Consider the following 18,111-nt stretch of genomic DNA (forward strand, 5'->3'; position numbering starts at 1 on the left):
CAGGAGACTCGCTTGAGCCCAGGAGTTGGAGGTTGCTGTGAGCTGTGATGCCACAGCACTCTACCCAGGGGGACAGCTTGAGGCTCTGTCTCAAAAAGAAAAAAAGAAAGAAATAAAAACTATGTGATGACTTTAGTGTCTAGTAGTAAAGGAATAATTAAGTAAATTATATACATCCACTCATTTGTATTATGAGATATAAGAGATGTTTATGAAGAGTTTGTAATAACATAAAAATGTTTATGCTAAATATTAAGTGCGAAAAATATCAAACATCATACAGTATGATCCCAATGATGTCAAATAACAGTATATATAGGTAAAAGATCAGAAAGAAGGCCAGGCTTAGTGGCTCATGCCTATAATCACCGCACTTGGGAGCCAGAAGCACATGGATTGCCTGAGCTCACAGGTTTGAGGTCAGCCTGTAGCAGAGCAAGACCTCATCTCTAAAAATAGCCGGATGTTGTGGCAGGTGCCTATAGTCCCAGCTACTTGGGAGGCTGAGGCAAGACAATCATTTAAGCCCAGGAATTTGAGGTGGCTGTGAGCTATGATGCCATGGTACTCTACAAAGGGTTTTCTGTCCAGAAACTTGCACAATTACAAGATTAGTAACTCATAATTCATAACTCTACAACAACAAAAAAAATTAGAAAGATATATAATCAAAATGTCGACAGTTTATCTGTGAGCAATTATGCTCTCTTTCTGTTTGCTTATGTATATATATTTTACAAATGAACATAAAATTTTATAAAAGGGTCCAAGTGCAAGGGCTCACACCTGTAATCTTAGCACTCTGGAAGGCCGAGGTGAGTAGATTGCTTGAGCTCATGAGTTCAAGACCAGCCTGAGCAAGAGCTAGACCCCTTCCCTAAAAATAGGTAGGTGTTGGGGTGGGCGCCTGTAGTCCAAGCTATTGGGAGGCTGAGGCAAGAGAATCCCTTGAGCCCAAGAGTTTGAGGTTGCTGTGAGCTATGATGCCACAGCACTCTACCCAGGGTGACATATTCTTTTTTTTTTTTAACCTCTGTCTTTAAAAAAAAAAAAAAAAAAATATATATATATATATATATAGACTATGTATATTGACCATGCCAATGAAATATATTTTAAGAAGGGGAAAAACTGCATTAAAATTGTAATACTCAATATATACTGATAATAAAAGATGAATACAAGTCATGTTGAGCACTTCTTGTAACTGCAAAAGTTAAATGTGATTTGAGTATTACAAATTTAATAAGGTTTTTTCCTTTCTTAAAATGTTTATACATTTTTTGGGCATCTTCTGTGCATAAATACCTTATTTATTGCAAATAATGCCTAGCAGTGTAGATATAGCTCCTTTGCAAGATTATATTCGGGGACCTGGAAATGAAAACTTGCACTACTGCCTAGTACTGGAGACTACTGAGACTTTGCGAAGGTCTCTGCATATTTCTGCATGGATAGAGTTAATTTTAAATTATAAGGGGGCAGTTTGTTGAAGCACTTTTGGAGTCTTAGATATAAAATTTTTACTTGTTTCATGAGTTTCTTCTTTACATATTTCTTTCCTCAGAAAAAATCTCGCAAGAAGATGTGTATCCTGGTGCTTGTCCTGTCAGTGATTATTACAATCTTGGGACTTATTATCTGGCTAGTTTATAAAACGAAGTGATTGCCTCAGACCCTTCTCCACTGAGCTGTTTTCAAGGGCAAGTGCTTGTTGGAGTCTTGCCAGAACAAACTGATCACAAGAAGAAAGCATACACCAGAATGTCCTGTAATAATTTAGTTAGAAACTAACTACTAACTAGTCCTTGGAATTAGTGACCTATGGAGACAGTATTTATCAATTTATTGATTTTATTGATTCTTCAAATTAGGAATTAACTTACATGGATTTGCTTTCTCTTGTCTTCTGATGGCCCTTCATCCCAAGCGTTTACTGAAAATTCCATTCTAGATATTCTTGCTTTGACAGGTGACACTACAGTCTTGTAATGTTGTCTTTTATGTGTATACAAAATGTATCTTTTTACTTGCAACTGAAATAGAATTACTTTCTGACACCCAGAAGATTGGAGTCTGTCAGAAACTGTATAATAGGCCAGCAATTTTTATTATTTAACATTTTAATTTAGATTTCTAGGAAGCCTATTCTCTGTTCAGATTTTGGCTCTATATTTAATCCAGTAAAAAACTGCACATGTGATTCAGAATAAATGAGAAATATCTATTTGAGCTGGGTGGGTATATGTTACTAATCTAGGTTTAAAGTTGACTTCATTATCTGCTAGTGCCATCCACAGCAATCCACCCTCATGCACACTAAGCCACCTTGTCCACTTTTTAAAGAGGTTAATTTAATTAATATTACTATGTTCTATGGGGTTGCTCTCCCACCTGTCTGCATAGAAAGGGAGAATTAGACGTAGCATGCTTTTGAAAAGCAAATAGAATTGTTTGGAATGATTTACTCTTTTTGTTGTTGTTGTTCCATTGTGGTTCTACATTCCTGGTGAATGATGAATATTGCTGTCAAAAGACTGCCCCCTACCCTAGAAGGGTTTCTGGGCATTTGATGGCAGGAAGATTTTTAAAAGATTAGACTGAAGTTGGTTTAAAATTTAATCCTGTGAACCGGTGATAAATCAAAGAAAAGGTTCGTTTATTGTAAATAATACTGGTTTGGAATAGTGATGTTAGACTTACCCTAATTTATGAACAAGAAATTAATCTCTCCATGCATAGTTTTAGACTTAAAAAAAAGTTTCAATAAAATTGGTGTCTTGTAATAGAAATGTTGTCCACTTCCCTTGTTCACAGGCCTAGAACAGTTAAAGGGAACGTAATTTGTTTAGACTCTCATGTAAATGTGAATTGGGCCAACTTTGGTTCATCCTTAAGTGAATTAGAGGATTCGGCTATCCTGGGTGTATTTATATTCATTTATTCCATTCTCCGTAATGTTGCTTAATTTTCTAAACTAAACTGATGTGAACAGTAGGGAAATAAGGGCCCAAATGCATAAGTTTCTTTGCACCCTTGCATTTAATACAAATAAACATTTTTAAAGCTTTTGTAGTAAAAGATTTTTGAGTTAACATCCTAATGCGGTAGGTATTAGGTAATGTGCTGTCATGAGAATAATTGAGACTTCAAGAAGACTGGAGACCAGGCGAGGGTTGGTTTAGGGGTGGAATAGTTGTTTCTTCCTTTTCTTGCAAAACAAGATAGAGCTGTTGGGGTGGTATAGCAGCCCAAACAACATCTTCAGAGATAATTCCTTGGTTCTTTGATCATTGCCCTCTGAGCTCCAAATTGTATTTGAACTTGGGTACATCATTTGTAACATTCCGGAAAGAAAAAAGTCTTAGTTGTGAAAACTATTTGCATTTAGGTAAAATAAAATGACCACAGTTTGCTCTATGCTAACAGAGAACAAATACGAATGTGGCCTAGAATTTGAACGTTCCCCAAGTTCTGTTAAGTGGTCCTAATAAACCTGTTCACAGACCCTTCTGGATCTGTGCTTGATTGTCATTTTAGGGGGACCATCATCTAAGACCATGGTTCTTAGCTGTGGCTTTAAATTAAAAACTTTTTAAAAATACTGATACCTTGATTCTCCCTATTCCAAGATTCTAATTTAATTAATCAGGAAAAATAGCTAGGGCCCAGGGCTTTTGAAAGGCCCTAGGTAATTTTTATGTGTTAACTATGGTTGAGAACCCTTTAAGTCAAAAACTTAACTGAGCTGCAAAAGTCCTGGAGAACCTTAGCTCTACCATTAACTTGCTGAGGGTATTTGGACAAATAATGTATAGGTTCTAAATTTTCTCAGTAGTGCTTCTCCAGCTACAAAATGTACTGATTATAAGGAGTATGGGGTTTAGTCTGAACATACAAATTACATATTTGCCTCTATATTCCTTTCCTTTTCCCATCCCCTTTTCTACTTCCTTTATGGACTATTCCATGAGAAATCTAGCATTCTCTCTTCAAGTGAATTAAAACCATATAGGCTGTATAAGGCTAAAAAAGTGTATAGGTTAAAGTAGAAATGTCATTCTGGCCACTTTATTTAGGAATGTTGCAGAATAAGAACTTGCTAGGTGATAGACTGATGCTCCCAGGGCATTTGTGTGTGTGTGTGTGTGTGTGTGTGTGTGTGTGTATCCACTAAGGGGTAGGGATGGGAGGGTTTGCCCCCTGCAATGCGCAGTCTCGCTCTCAAGCTAAACCTAACACTGCCTTGCACCACCTGGCAAAAAACATCAGCTTGAAATTACTATTCAGTCTATGTGAAGTAAAACACTCTGAGCCTCCTCCTGTCATTTCCTTCCTTTTCTTTTCTATTCAGGGACGGTTCTCAGCCATGGGAATGATGCAGCTTTTGCTTTTCGTCACTAAGTGCAAACCAGAACCCAACTCAGATCTCAATCCATTAGCTGGGGATCATCTGTTTCTTCTCAGCTTTTCCGAGCATTTTAGTGCATCCCTAGACTAAAAGGATTTTTCAGTATTGCTTTCTAGCATCCCCAAATATAACTACATTAGAATCTCCATTTGAAAGATTGTGATTCCCATCAGCTGATCCCACTTCTTCTAGACCAACTAGGTAGTTCATTTTAACACTTTGCAAAAATGAAATTTGGTTGACAATGTGACACTCAATTTTTAAAGAATAAACTTGCAAAACTACAATTTTTAATGTTGGACTGTGATTAAGGCTCAAGTTTTTACCAGTCCAATGAGAATAATTAGAACAATGAGAAAAACGGTGTTTTATTTAAAAGTTCTATCTGAGGCTGGGCTTAGTGGCTCATGCCTGTAATCCTAGCACTCTGGGAGGCCAAGGAAGATGGATGGCTTGAGCTTAGGTGTTCAAGACCAGCCTCAGCAAGAGCCAGACTCTATCTCTACCAAAAATAGAAAAAACTAGCCAGGCGTTGTGGCAGATGCCTGTAGTCCTAGCTATTCAAGAAACCTAGGCAAGAGGATCACTTGAGCTCAAGAGTTTGAGGTTGCTGTGAGCTATATGCCACAGCACTCTACCCAGGGTGACAGACTGAGACTCTGTCTCAAAAGTAAAAAAGTTCCATCTGAGTCTGAGATAACATTATTTCAACTTTGAATTATTTTATTTTTATTTTATTGATTTATTGATTTATTTTTTGAGACAGAGTCAAGCTGTTGCCCTGGGTAGAGTGCCATGACGTCACAGATCATAACAACTTCGAACTCTTGGGCTTAAGCGATCCTCTTACCTCAACCTCCCAAGTATCTGGGACTACAGGCACCCGCCACAGTGCCTGGCTATGTTTTGGTTATAGTTATTATTGTTGCTTGGCGGGCCTGGGCTGGATTTGAACCTGCCAGCTCCGGTATATGTGGCTGGCACCCTAGCTGCTTGAGCTATAGACGCTGAGCTGATTTTATTTTTTGAGACAGAGTCTCACTTTGTCACCCCTGGTAGAGTGCCCTGGCATCATAGCTCACAGCAACCTCAAACTCTTGGGCTCAAGTGATCCTTTTGCCTCAGCCGCCCAAGTAGCTGGGACTACAGGTGCCCACTACAACACCCGGCTGTTTTTTTTAGAGACAGGGTCTCACTCTGGCTCAGGCTGGTCTTGAACTCCTGAGCTCAGGCAATCTACCTGCCTTAGCCTCCCAATGTACTAGGATTATAGGTGTAAACCACCTCACTCGGCCTCTTTCAACTTTTTGAAAAAGAATATACATGTGTATATGTATGCATGTGTGTATATATATACATTTTATTTTATTTTGAGATAAGGTCTTAGTCTGTTGCTTGTGTTAGAGTGCAGTGCTGTCTTTATAGTTTATTGCAATCCTAAACTCCTGGGCTCAGGTAGTCTTCCTGCTTCAGCCTCCTGAGTAACTGGAACTACAGGTACGTACTACCATGCTGAGCTAACTTTTCTATTTTTATTTATTTATTTATTTATTTTTGAGACAGAGTCTTACTATGTTGCCCTCGGTAGAGTGCCGTGGCATCACAGCTCAGAGCAACCTCAAACCCTTGGGCTTAAGCGATTCGCTTGCCTCAACCTCCCAAGTAGCTGGGACTACAGGCACCTGCCACAACACCCAGCTATTTTTTTGTTGCAGTTGTCATTGTTGTTTAGCTAGCCCAGGCTGGGTTTGAACCCTCCACCCTTGGTGTATGTGGCTGGCACCATAACCACTGTGCTATGGGCGCCAAGCCTAACTTTTCTATTTTTTATAGAGATGGGATCTTGCTCTTGCTCAAACTGGTCTCAAACTCCTGGTCTCAGGCGATCCTCCTGCCTTAGCCTCTCAAAGTGCTAAGATCACAGGCATGAGCCACTGTACCTTGCCTAAAAGAATAATATTACAAAAATGAAAAGGTGGTGCTGTTAGATGGCAGGCTTCATTTTTAAATTTGGCAAAGTAAAAGCGGACATTCCTATGTTTCCTTTCCTGGTCTGTGACATCTCAAAAGTCTGTGAACTACTTATCTTGAGTAGCCCCATCATTTTACTACTAAAGAAGGTTAGGCCAGGAGTGACAGTTTTATATAGGAATTCGAAGGCTTGCGGAGGTGCTCTGAGTGTCAATGGTCGTTTTGGAAATAACAGTTGAGCCTTTACTATCAGTAAATTGCTATGTTAAATATTTTACAATTCATTATACCCACAAAACCATCTACAACATGTACTTTCTAACCTCTCTTTTGAAGCCGAGGCATATTAAATAACGTACCCAAGGTGACACAACTTATAAATGATGGAACCAGGATTTGATCTCAAGCACTCAGACCTCAAAAGGTCTAAAACCAAAAAGACATTTAGGTTTTAAATGTTCTATCTAGAACCTAAAACCTTAAGACATTACGTGCTATCTCATGCATCACTGATACAAAGTGACCTGCTTACTACCTCTGCCATGAAGCTTTCCCTAAAAATGTGGAGAAGCAGGAGTTTCTACCCAGCTTTTCATAAACATCCATCTGTCAGCACCTTATGAACTTCATTTACGACCTTTTTAAAGTTTTCTGTCATTGGTATGCTAATATCTTTAGACCGTATTCTAAGGAAAACCATCAAATTAATCTCTCTGTTGAGATACCAAAATCCAAAGGCAGCTAGCCTATCATCTTTTCATTTCAAAAGGTTCAGGGTGTTGATTGCTGCCCTCCCTTTTGCTGGTCTACACTGACATCGTTGGTGCCCCTCAAAAGAGCATTTTGCTTTGTATGGGCCTATGTAAGTACAAGATGCCACTATATCAGAGGCCAGTGTGAATATAAGCCATGCTGGAAATGGGTTATGGCCAAGGAGTAAAGAACTGTAAGGGTAAGAAGAATAATTAGCTTTTATGTTTCTCAGTACTAGAAGAACCCCACACAGAAGCTGAGAAGTTGAAAGGCAAAGTTGAGATAAGATGCCATAGGGTCACTGATAGCTAGAAATGGGTTCACTACCACCTTACACCTGAAAGGGATACAGAACCTCAAAGGTCCACACAGTCTCTACACACAAAAGTATCTTCTGTTACACTCAAACACACTCTTGAAACTATTCAATTCATTCTCAAAAAATTGTATCTTGTGTTCAAGGGATGGAGCCATAGTATCATTTCTGTTGTCTGGAAACCAACTTTAGAATTGTGTTTTTCCTATCAACCTAGCCTTTTTTTTTTTGAGACAGAGTCTTACTATGTCGCTGTTGGTAGAGTGCCGCAGCATCACAGCTCACAGCAACCTCCAACTCTTGGGCTTAAGCGAGTCTCTTGCCTCAGCCTTCCAAGTAGCTGGGACTACAGGTGCCTGCCACAACACCCGGCTATTTTTTGTTGTACTTGCCATTGTTTAGCTGGCCCTGGCTGTGGCCGGTGCTGTAACCACTGTGCTATGGGCGCTAAGCCCCTATCAGCCTAGACTTCATTTGGAATCACAAGGCTGAAAAAGGAGGATATTAATAGGCTGTTTGACAAGTGATCTGATTAGTTGCCATCCTTGCTGGATGAGTTTGTTGTGATTTTCAAGGCTATAGGAAAAGTTGAGTCTCCAACCTAATTAAGAGTCTACAGTTTAAAAATCCAGTTAATGTTACATTGCAGTTACATCTTGAGGCTTAGAGAATTGATCAAGGGCAAGCTAAGAAGTTGAAAGGCAAAGTTGAGATAAGATGCCATAGGGTCACTGATAGGTAGAAATGGGTTCACTACCACCTTACACCTGAAAGGGATACAGGTGTAACCCTGTACAGGATACATTTTTGAATGGGCTGATTTTCTATTTAAGACCTACAAGACCAGTTGCAAGGAATCAAGAAGAGAAATACTTTCATTAGGCAGGTGTGGTGACACGTATTTGTAGTCCCAGCTACTTGGGAGATTGAGACAGAAGGATGCCTTCAGCCCAGGAGTTTGAGGTTGCAGTGAGCTATGATGATGCCATTGCACTCTAGCCCAGGCAGCAATGTGAGGCCCTACCTTAAAAAAAAAAAAAAAAAGACTTTCATCATAGAGGTTCCTTGCTGAGCAGTGCCTTTTGCTGGGTGAACACTTTGCAATTGTTTTCTTTAAAAAAGAAGAAAACTGCAGTCAGATAATTTGCCAAGTTTTCAACAAAAGTGAAAAAGAGATGCATCAGTGGCATGCTAATAATTATGATTGTACCAACATCAAAGTGTGGGAGTAGGGATTAATGAGCATGGCTTTTGGTGTCATACATTTACGTTTAAATCCTTCTTCCCAGGGTGAGGCTAGGCAACTCAATCTCTTTAAGACTCTACTCAGGGATTATATTTTAATGCTACCTATCTCAAGAGTGTTGTGAGGGCCAGGCTCCATGGCTTACGCCTGCAATCATCACACTCTGGGAGGCTGAGGCGGGAGGATCCCTTGAGCTCAGGAGTTCAAGACTAGCCTAAGCAAGAGAGACTGGTTTCTACTAAAAATAGAAAAACTAGCAGGGCATCCTGACTTGTACCTGTAGTCCTAGCTATTGGGGAGGCTGAGGCAAGAGGATCACTTGAGCTCAAGAGACTGAGGTTGCTGTGAGCGATGATGCCAGGGCACTCTACCCAGAGCAAAAGAGTGAGACTTTGTCTCAAAAAGAAAAAAAGTTGTGAGGATTAAATGAAATGATCCATATGATCATCATAACTTACATAACTTGCCCAGATAAGTAAGTGCTAAATAGACAAAGCTAGTACAACCAGAGGCCTCCCTGATGGTCTCTTTCAGCCAGCTGGTGGCCTAGGGCAAGTCAGCAATCCCAATGCTTCCTTGCACATTGTATTATGGTCACTGATCAAAAGAAAAAATCCAAATGGGACACAACTTGATTAACACTTATGAGCTATGCACTGCGATCATTTGGATGCTTTCTGACTGTTGGATTTGCTCCTGGCTGCAGTTTGTCAAGAGGGTTCATGAACCCCTAATGCAGATTCTCTAATCACCTACAGAAGCTCTCAAGGCCCAGACTTGGATTAGAAAGAAGTAGGGTACAGCATTCTGGAGAGGGGGCGGGAGAGGAAAAACAATACGTGATCACTCAATGTCCGAACTTTGCCCTCCAGCCTCTCTGTAGGTTGAGGGCAACAGGCTGACAGTGCCAACCTAAGCCCTAGAGGAGGATGCAGTTGCAAGATTTTTAAAGCCCAGGGGGGTTTGTGGGAGAGACTGACACCCCTCCCACACAGCCTCTTTGCCCTTGACACCTCCTGGCCATGGAAAGCTCTAAACATAGAGACTTTCAGTTAAGGCCACCTCTCTCAAACACTACTAAAAAAAGACCTCAAAATCAGATCCTAGTCCCCATAGAAACACCAGCCTGCTTACGTGCGTGCGTGCGTGAGCGCGCGTGCGCACAGGCTGCTAGGATGCCGCCTCTTACCCTCAACTCGGTCTTCCAGTTTCCCGGCGTGCTTCGGGCCCGCCAAATGGGAGGGGGAGACGCAAGATGGCGGCAGCCGCGAACTCAGGCTCCAGCCTCCCGCTGTTCGACTGCCCGACCTGGTGAGTGGCGGGGCGGCCTGGGCTGGAGTGGCTTGGCCTGAGCTAGCCTGGGCTGGAACGGTGGCTCATTTATGGCGGCGATGCAAGGGGCTCAGAGACCCTGGAATGGTTGAGGAAAAACTAAGCTGCGCCGGGCCGGACGACGTGTGGAGGAGCTGGGAGCCTGGAGCCCGGGCCCAGAAACTGAAGAAACCTGGGGTAGAGGGCTCAAAGGCGCTCACTAAGGCTGCCCCTTGGGCGGCCAGCCGGTCGTCGGGGCGCTTCAGGGCTTTGGCCCCGAACTTACCTCCAACTCCTGACTTGAGTGCCGGGTGCTCTTGCGGAGCACGGTACCTGGCCCCCTGCTGTACGTCCCGAGCACGCTCGAGCCAGCTTCCTGGCCCCGACCCAACCTCAGAGCCCCCTCTGTCGTTGCTGCCTTCCCTGTGCGGTACTTTTCTGTCTTTCACAGACTGAGAGCTCCCTGTGGACAAGGATGGCGCTGACTTAAACCCTCGTGTTCTCAGTGACCAGCGCGAAGCCCAGCACAAGTGGGCATTAGTATTTTTTGAAATGAACCTTTTTCATCCCTTCAGAAGTTCTTGGAAATAATGGAATAATTTGATTTTGTCTTTTATTATGGTACAAGATCAATAAATATCAGTTGCCTTGCAAGGAGACGCGTCCGAGTTAAGAGCTTTTTCTTCTGTAGCTCATCATAGTGTAGTGTTTATGTTACTCTTCTCTGCTTCCCGTTATATTGGGATCCTCAAGGGCAAAGATTGTCTGATGCAGCTTTGTGTTCTCAGCTCCTGGCCCTGAGTCAGGCACACAGTAGGAATTCAGAAAGTATATACTGGATGTAACATTTTTTTTCCTGTTTCTCTGACAAAATGGGCTTTTGTCCAGCCCACTGTCCTTTCAGCAACTGCTATAGAGGGATTGGGGCAGGATTGTGAGATGACTATGTTGCATTTTCAATTAGATAGACAAGGATACATTTTTATTTCCAAATGTAAGGGCTCTGGCAGGGTCGTTTAAACTTCAAATTAATAAACCCAAGAAGCAACTTAAATGTGTCACTATCTTCTGGATCCCTTTGCACTTTTGGAATACCCAGTAGCTTCAGTCTGCAAATTTTATTCCATTTTGGTCCCTTGCTGTAGTGATTTCAAAATATGGACCAGGATGCAAACATAGAAGAGACTGTTTGAGATCAGCTGCTATTTTCTTAGGGTCTGTTATGTACCAAGTGCTGTGTTAGGTGCTTTGACACTGGGTTACCTCCCCCCCTTGAATGGTAAGGCTATAGGAGTATAGGTGAAAGTTCCCTTAATCATGCTGTTGTAGAAAGACCTGTTCAAGAGTAACAGATATTTTGTGTTCATCTGGTACCTGTTTTTGTGGGACATGATTTTTTATTTATTTATTTATTTTTGATTGCAAACCTGGGCTGGGTTTGAACTCGCCACCTCTGGTATATGGGGCTAGTGCCCTACTCCTTGAGACACAGGTGCCGCCCAGGACATGATTTTTAATTACCCTAATTCTCTATGTACCTCTGATTTGGTCTCAGAGCTCAGGGCAGTACCCTCTGCTTTTTCTATGATAGGAGTAATCTTGACCATCCCCAATAGCAGGTGATTTATACTACTTTTACATGGTATTAGGGTAGTGGCAAATCTCAGATTCAAACTCCAGGTGACCAGACCACCCCTGCTACAGTACTTGGCACTCTCTATGTGGCTTTCTTTCCAAGGTGAATATCCAGTGTTAAAATATAGGTTTCTTTGGTGCTGCTCTAAATACAGATCCACTAAAATCCATTTTAGAGCATTTGAATCACTGGGGACATGTCAAACGTAGAATGGAGCTGTAATAGTGAAATAGATGACTCTTCTGCTTGAACATGAACTAATTATAGGCTGGTAGGATGGGACAATAATTGTAAATAGCATTTATTAACTTGACCTGAAAGTGCTTTTCTTCATTCTTGTTTTGCAGGGCGGGTAAGCCTCCTCCCGGTTTACATCTGGATGTAGTCAAAGGAGACAAACTAATTGAGGTATGGAAATAGATGTCTCCCCTCACTACGTACGATGCCAAGGATTTTTGCCAATGACTCACTTTCCACCCCCTCTCTTGTGCTTTGTTTTCCAGCAATGCTACTTTCTTTCATCCTGAATTATTTTTATATTAAAAGCACATGGTGATATAACACATTCAAAGCTTATATCTACCACAGACACTCAGTTTTTTGTGACTTTTCTCACCTTCCAACAGTGGAAGATGGATGGGTCCCAAACTTACTGGAGGCCCTGTTAACTTGGTGATTTCCCTCTCTGAGTACGTGGAGTTTTGTAGAAGTACACAATATGTAATAACTGAAGAAGAAAGTGAATGGTATATATTGAGTTTAACTTTTAAGTTGCTTTTATGAGATTCAGGACTACCCTCCTTCAAAGAAGTATGGAAAACTAAGACATTAGCTCAAAAAAGAGAATGGAATGGGTGGTGAAATTCATTTGTTCATTCAAAACATTTGGCGAGTGTTTACTATGTGCCAGTTACTGTGCTCAGCATAGGGAACACAACAGTGAGCCAAACAAACGTGATTTCTGTCAGGTCATCCAGCGGGAGAAACAGAATCACACAAAAAATTACATAATTATAATTGAAATAAGTACTATAAAGAAAAATTTTATACATAGTTTCTACAGTGAACACCACATAAAACTCGAAGAGAACATGGATTTTTGTTAGCTATTAAGTTTTCTGAGTTTTTCTTGATCCTTATAGTATATTTATTTGCCAAAAAATGGAGATTAAGGCCGGGCATGGTGGCTCACTCCTATGATCCTAGCACTGTGGGAAGCCGAGGTGGGTGGATTGCCTGAGCTCACAAGTTCAAGACCAGCCTGAGCCAGAGCGAGACCTCATCTCTAAAAATAGCCAGGCATTGTGGCGGCTGCCCATAGTCCCAGCTACTTGGGAGGGTGAGGCAAGAGAATCACTTGAGCCCAAGACTTTGAGGTTGCTATGAGCTGTGATGCCAAGGCCCCCTCCGAAGGGCAACAAAGTAAGATTGTACAAAAAAAAAAAAAATAGAGATTAAGACCACTATGGTCATGTAGCTGTTAGTCTTCATGTCTTAGACCAATTCTGTGTTCATTTGCTTATCTAGATTTAGGGCCCCATTATTGAATGCAGTTGTTTTTCTTTGTATACTGGTAATAAAATCATTGCGGCTCGGTGCCTGTAGCTCAAGGGGCTAAGGCTCCAGCCACATATACCAGAGCTGGCGGGTTCGAATCCAGCCCGGGCCCTCCAAACAACAATGACCACTACAACCAAAAAGCTGGGGTGTGTGGCAGGCGCCTGTAGTCCCAGATACTTGGGAGGCTTAGGCAAGAGGATCTCTGCTCTGAGCTGTGATGCCATGGCACTCTACCCAGGGTGATAGCTTGAGACTCTGTCTCAAATAAATAAATAAATACAATACAATCATTGCAATTCCAAGGTTGCTAACTTGAAAATCTATCTGAAATCTTTTCAAGGATATTCTATAACTGTGTTGTTCTCACATTTAGAATGTTTTAGAGATAACCAGGTATTTTGGAAAGTATTATGATATGCATGGGTTTAATGACTTCTCCTGTTGTTAATTTATAATGGCCTTGGCCAGTCATATAGCGCCCCTTTGTCGTGGGTTCTTCTATCTTAAAGATTGAAAACTTCAAGATTATTCAAGAAAATAATTCAGCTAAAATGTCTGTAAAACCTCTTTTTAGGTTTAGATTGTTCTACAGATAAAAAATATTTGTTGCTAAATGGCATTGAAGCTTGAAGACATAAAGGAATCTATTACTAGAGTTTAGTCTTTAGTTGGCAACAAGAAACGGACAAAGAGGCCTAGCCTTAGTAATCACGTCACATTCTTTTGTGAAATAATTTATATTTTCAAAGCACACATTTTCAAAGTGTCAAGCACTCCTCAGAATACTGGTTTCCATTAGCTGATAATGTTCTGTCTTTTAGTACTCTTATATGTGCTGAGTTGCCACACAGTTGTTAAATTGCACTCTTTAGATACTTTGTATTGTTCTTGAGAGGAATAGACCTGAGATTAGTTTATTTTTAAGGATTTAAGCTTGATCAGCACTTGATACTAACCAAGCTATCTATATCCTAGCCTTATACCAAAGGCTTGTGATATGTTGTGATAGCTGGGTTTAAGAAGTGCAATATTAAAACAAAAGCCATGAGTCTTTTAAGCCCAGTGTGTAAAGATACACTCTGAGTTATAACTCAGAGGCACAATAAGATAGTAGTACTGACCAAGAAGTTATGGCTTTAGTGATTATTGAAGGACCAACATAAAATTTGTTATATCTTATCTGGAAATAAAATAAATATTTATACTATTTAAAAAAAAAAAGGACCAACGCATTGTATATATATCATTCACTTAGAAGAAGCACATTGTCCAATAGTTATAATGCATTTTCTTGATTCTAAGACATACTGTTTTCTGTTAAAATTCTATACATTTCTGTAATTGGGATGCCTTTAATAGTGAATATGTACATTTAATTTGGGTGTCCTTTCTCTCTTTCCTCTCAAATCCCTAAATGTCTAGTACATCTTTGGCAACCTAGAGTTATAGAAATTTAATTTTAATTGTTGTATTAAATCCCAGGGCTGAAGCTGGGCATAGTGGCTCATGCCTGTAATCCTAGCTCTCTAGGAGGCCACGGCGGGTGGATTGCTTGAGCTCAGGAGTTCAAGACCAGACCAACCTGAGCAAGAGTGAGATCCTGTTTCTACTAAAAATAGAAAAACTGAGGCAAGAGGATCGCTTGAGCCTAAGAGTTTGAGGTTGCTGTGAGCTATGATGATGCCATGGCACTCTGCCCAGGGTGACAGAGTGAGACTCTGTCTCAAAAGGAAAAAAAAAAAAAATCCAGGACCTAATGGTCATTTATGGCCTTGAGACTAGTCTGTGAGCCTTGTGGTTAGCAAATTTGTGAGATCATAATCTGTGTGCATATAAATATGAATGAGAAATGTGGTGAGATGCAGCCTGAATAGATGTTACTTTGAAAAAAAATGTTGACATTTTAGGGCTGTCTTAGTTTTGAAGCAATGTCTTATTTTTTAACCCAAGTCTTAAAACTTATATCAAAGTAGACATAGAGGTGATGGTGATTGTCTGATTAAGCTGTCAGGCTGTGGTTAAATCTTGGTGCTCCGTAGTAGTGTGAGTCTGGAAAAAGCTCTACCAGCAGCAGATGAGCACTGCTGGACAGGGTTCCCCAGAGATGACCCACATATCAATGCTAGCTGGAACTAATTGGACTTTAAGGCTAAGCTTGAAAGAAACTGGGTAGGGGGCAGCACCTGTGGCTCAAAGGAATAGGACACAGCCCCATATGCCAGAGGTGATGGGTTTAAACCCAGCCCCGGCCAAAAACTGCAAAAAAATAAAATAAAATAAAGCTGATTTAAAAAGAAAGAAAGAAAGAAACTGGGTAAGTGATTGTTTAAAGAAAAATTAAGATTGTGACTTATGGTATTCATTCACTCCTTGAAATATTCCTTGCCGTATAGTGTATCTTTTAATATAAGTAGAATGAAAAAATATATAATGTAGTGATTAAAAGAGCTTAAAATCTGGAGTTAGACAAATCTGAAATTCTAACCCAGCCCACAAATATTTACCTATATGAACTTGAGTGTGTTAATTTCTTTATGCCTCAATTTTGTCATCTATAAAAATGAGAGGAATAGTACCTAACCACCTCACAGGGTGTTTGTGAAGTTGAAATGACATAACATAAAACTCATAACACAGGCTCGGTGCCTGTAGCTCAGCGGCTATAGTGCTGGCCACATACACCGGGGCTGGCAGGTTTGAAATTGGCCCAGGCCTGCCAAACAACGACAATTGGCCCAGGCCTGCCAAACAATGACAACTATAACAACAACAAAAATAGCCAGGCATTGTGGTGGATGCATGTAGTCCCAGCTACTTGGGGGGCTGAGGCAAGAGAATTGCTTAAACCCAAGAGTTTGAGATTGCTGTGAGCTGTGACACCACAGCACTACTAAGGGGTGACATAGTGAGACTGTCTTAAAAAAAAAAAAAATAGCACGGTGTGTGGCACAGAAGCGCTCAGAGGTTGTTAAAACAGTTATCATTGCCAAAAGTCTTCTGTTTGAGGTGTGGCTTTTGGTTTTATGAGGGGAATGCAGAAACAGGGGAGAGATTTAAGCACTGAGCCAGGATTGAAATATAAGCCTCCTGATTCTTAGCCTGGTACTAATGTGACCAACTATACTTCTTTACCCAGCTTTATGCTATCTTTTTCTGGGGTATTTTAGAAGTATATTGTGAAATGTGAACTAGAGCTTAATGAGACCTTGTGTTTAAAGGAAAAACATAACATATCTAAAAAAGAGTTTTTCTTTAAGTAGTCACACTAGGAGGTTACTTGACTGCTATCATTGGAAGAAGCAGAAGCATCAGCAGTAATTCATCTATAGTTTCTTGTTTATGACAGTCTGCTTTATATTCTATGGCAACATCTTTACTGATTCAGGATTAAAAGAAATATAAGGACATTGTAGTTAGTGAGTTTTTCATAAAGCTAATTAAATTCAGCTCAAAGAATGGTCCTTCATCATTGTCCTTCCTACTCATTTACTGATAAAATGGTCTGTCTTTTATAAAATGATGATACTAAATCCATGACAGTTTTTTTAACGTCCTATTTGGCAAAATTTAAAAAGAATATATTTATTTACTTATTTATTTATTTAGAGACAGAATCTTACTCTGTCACCCTGGGTAGAGTACCATGACATTATAGCTCACAGTAAACTCAACTCTTGGGCTCAAGTGATCCTCTTGCCTGAGCCTCTCAAGTAGCTGGGGTTATAGGCACCTCCCACAATGCCCAGCTAAGTTTTCTATTTTTATAGAGACAGGGTCTCCCTCTTGCTCAGGCAGTTCTCAAATTCTTGAGTTCAGGGCCTCCTAGAGTGACTTGCAATGCTTATATATTCTAAACAACATGCCATGAGTCTAGAATAATTCTAAAAGAAGAGCTCCAAAGGAGATTTCACAGACCAGCAAATTGTTACTTAAAAATTGTGAGGGGCGGCTCGGTGCCTGTAGCTCAGGTGGCTAAGGTGCCAGCCACATAAACCTGAGCTGAAGGGTTCGAATTCAGCCTGGGCCCGCCAAACAACAGTGACGGCTACAACCAAAAAATAGCTGGGCAGTGTGGCAGATGCCTGTAATCCCAGCTACTAGGGAGGCAGAGGCAGGAGAATCACTTGAGCCCAGGAGTTGGAGGTTGCTGTGAGCTATGATGCCATGGCATTCTACCCAGGGTGACAGTTTGAGGCTCTGTCTCGAAAAAAAAAAAAAATTGTGAGGGGGCTGGACACAGTGGCTCACTCCTATAATCCTAGCACTCTGGGAGGCCAAGGCAGGTGAATTGCTTGAGCCCAAGAGTTGTAGACCAGCCTGAGCAAGAGCAGGACCCCATCTCTAAAAATAGCCAGGCACTGTGGCAGGCACCTATAATCCCAGCTACTCAGGAGACTGAGGTAAGAGAATCGCTTGAGCCCAAGATTTTGAGGTTGCTGTGAGCTGTGATGCCATGGCTTCTACAGAAGGTGACAAAGTGAGACTATCTCAAAAAAAAAAAAAAAAAAGAATCCTTAGGTAAGTGTTAATTCCCACATTCCTTTCCCCCAAACCTGGAAAATCTTTGCCCATGAGGTAGTTTGTATTTGGAGACAGTAAATACTCATATAGAATTAACCCGGGATAATTTTTGGGGGGTGAAATGGGACAAAATATTTGGATTTAGTGGCTCATACAATGATGTCTAATATAATTCTGGTTCCTAAAGAGAGCTCAGGAATATTTTGAGGCTATAGCAGCATGATTAGAAAATAGTTAAGGGGCTCCACACCTGTGACTCAAGTGGCTAAGGCGCTAGCCACATGGGGTTCGAATCCAGCCCTGGCCCGCCAAAACAACAATGACGGCTATCACCAAAAAATAGCCGGGCATTGCAGCAGGCACCTGTGGTCCCAGCTACTTGGGAG

The 18,111-nt window shown here is 41.0% G+C and overlaps 2 protein-coding genes and 1 non-coding gene across 3 annotated transcripts in view; all 3 read left to right on the forward strand.

Annotated features, from left to right (window-relative positions):
* STX12 (syntaxin 12) overlaps positions 1 to 3,071 on the forward strand; it is a 41,281-nt gene extending 38,210 nt beyond the window's left edge. The window contains exon 9 of the mRNA XM_003799826.3: positions 1,568 to 3,071. Within this exon, the coding sequence (XP_003799874.1) occupies positions 1,568 to 1,666 (99 nt within the window). The 3' untranslated portion in view covers positions 1,667 to 3,071. The remainder of the gene's footprint in view (positions 1 to 1,567) is intronic.
* A 6,780-nt stretch (positions 3,072 to 9,851) lies between these two features.
* The window catches only part of PPP1R8 (protein phosphatase 1 regulatory subunit 8), a 24,605-nt gene continuing 16,345 nt past the window's right edge, over positions 9,852 to 18,111 (forward strand). The window contains exons 1-2 of the mRNA XM_003799827.3: positions 9,852 to 10,008; positions 11,992 to 12,052. Coding sequence (XP_003799875.1) covers positions 9,953 to 10,008; positions 11,992 to 12,052 — 117 coding nt within the window. The 5' untranslated portion in view covers positions 9,852 to 9,952. The remainder of the gene's footprint in view (positions 10,009 to 11,991; positions 12,053 to 18,111) is intronic.
* On the forward strand, positions 14,144 to 14,309 carry LOC111728421. Its single transcript, XR_002775722.1, has one exon.

This window comes from Otolemur garnettii, unplaced genomic scaffold (genome assembly GCF_000181295.1).
Source record: "Otolemur garnettii isolate 467f Iridium unplaced genomic scaffold, OtoGar3 scaffold00156, whole genome shotgun sequence".
Lineage (NCBI taxonomy): Eukaryota > Metazoa > Chordata > Mammalia > Primates > Galagidae > Otolemur > Otolemur garnettii.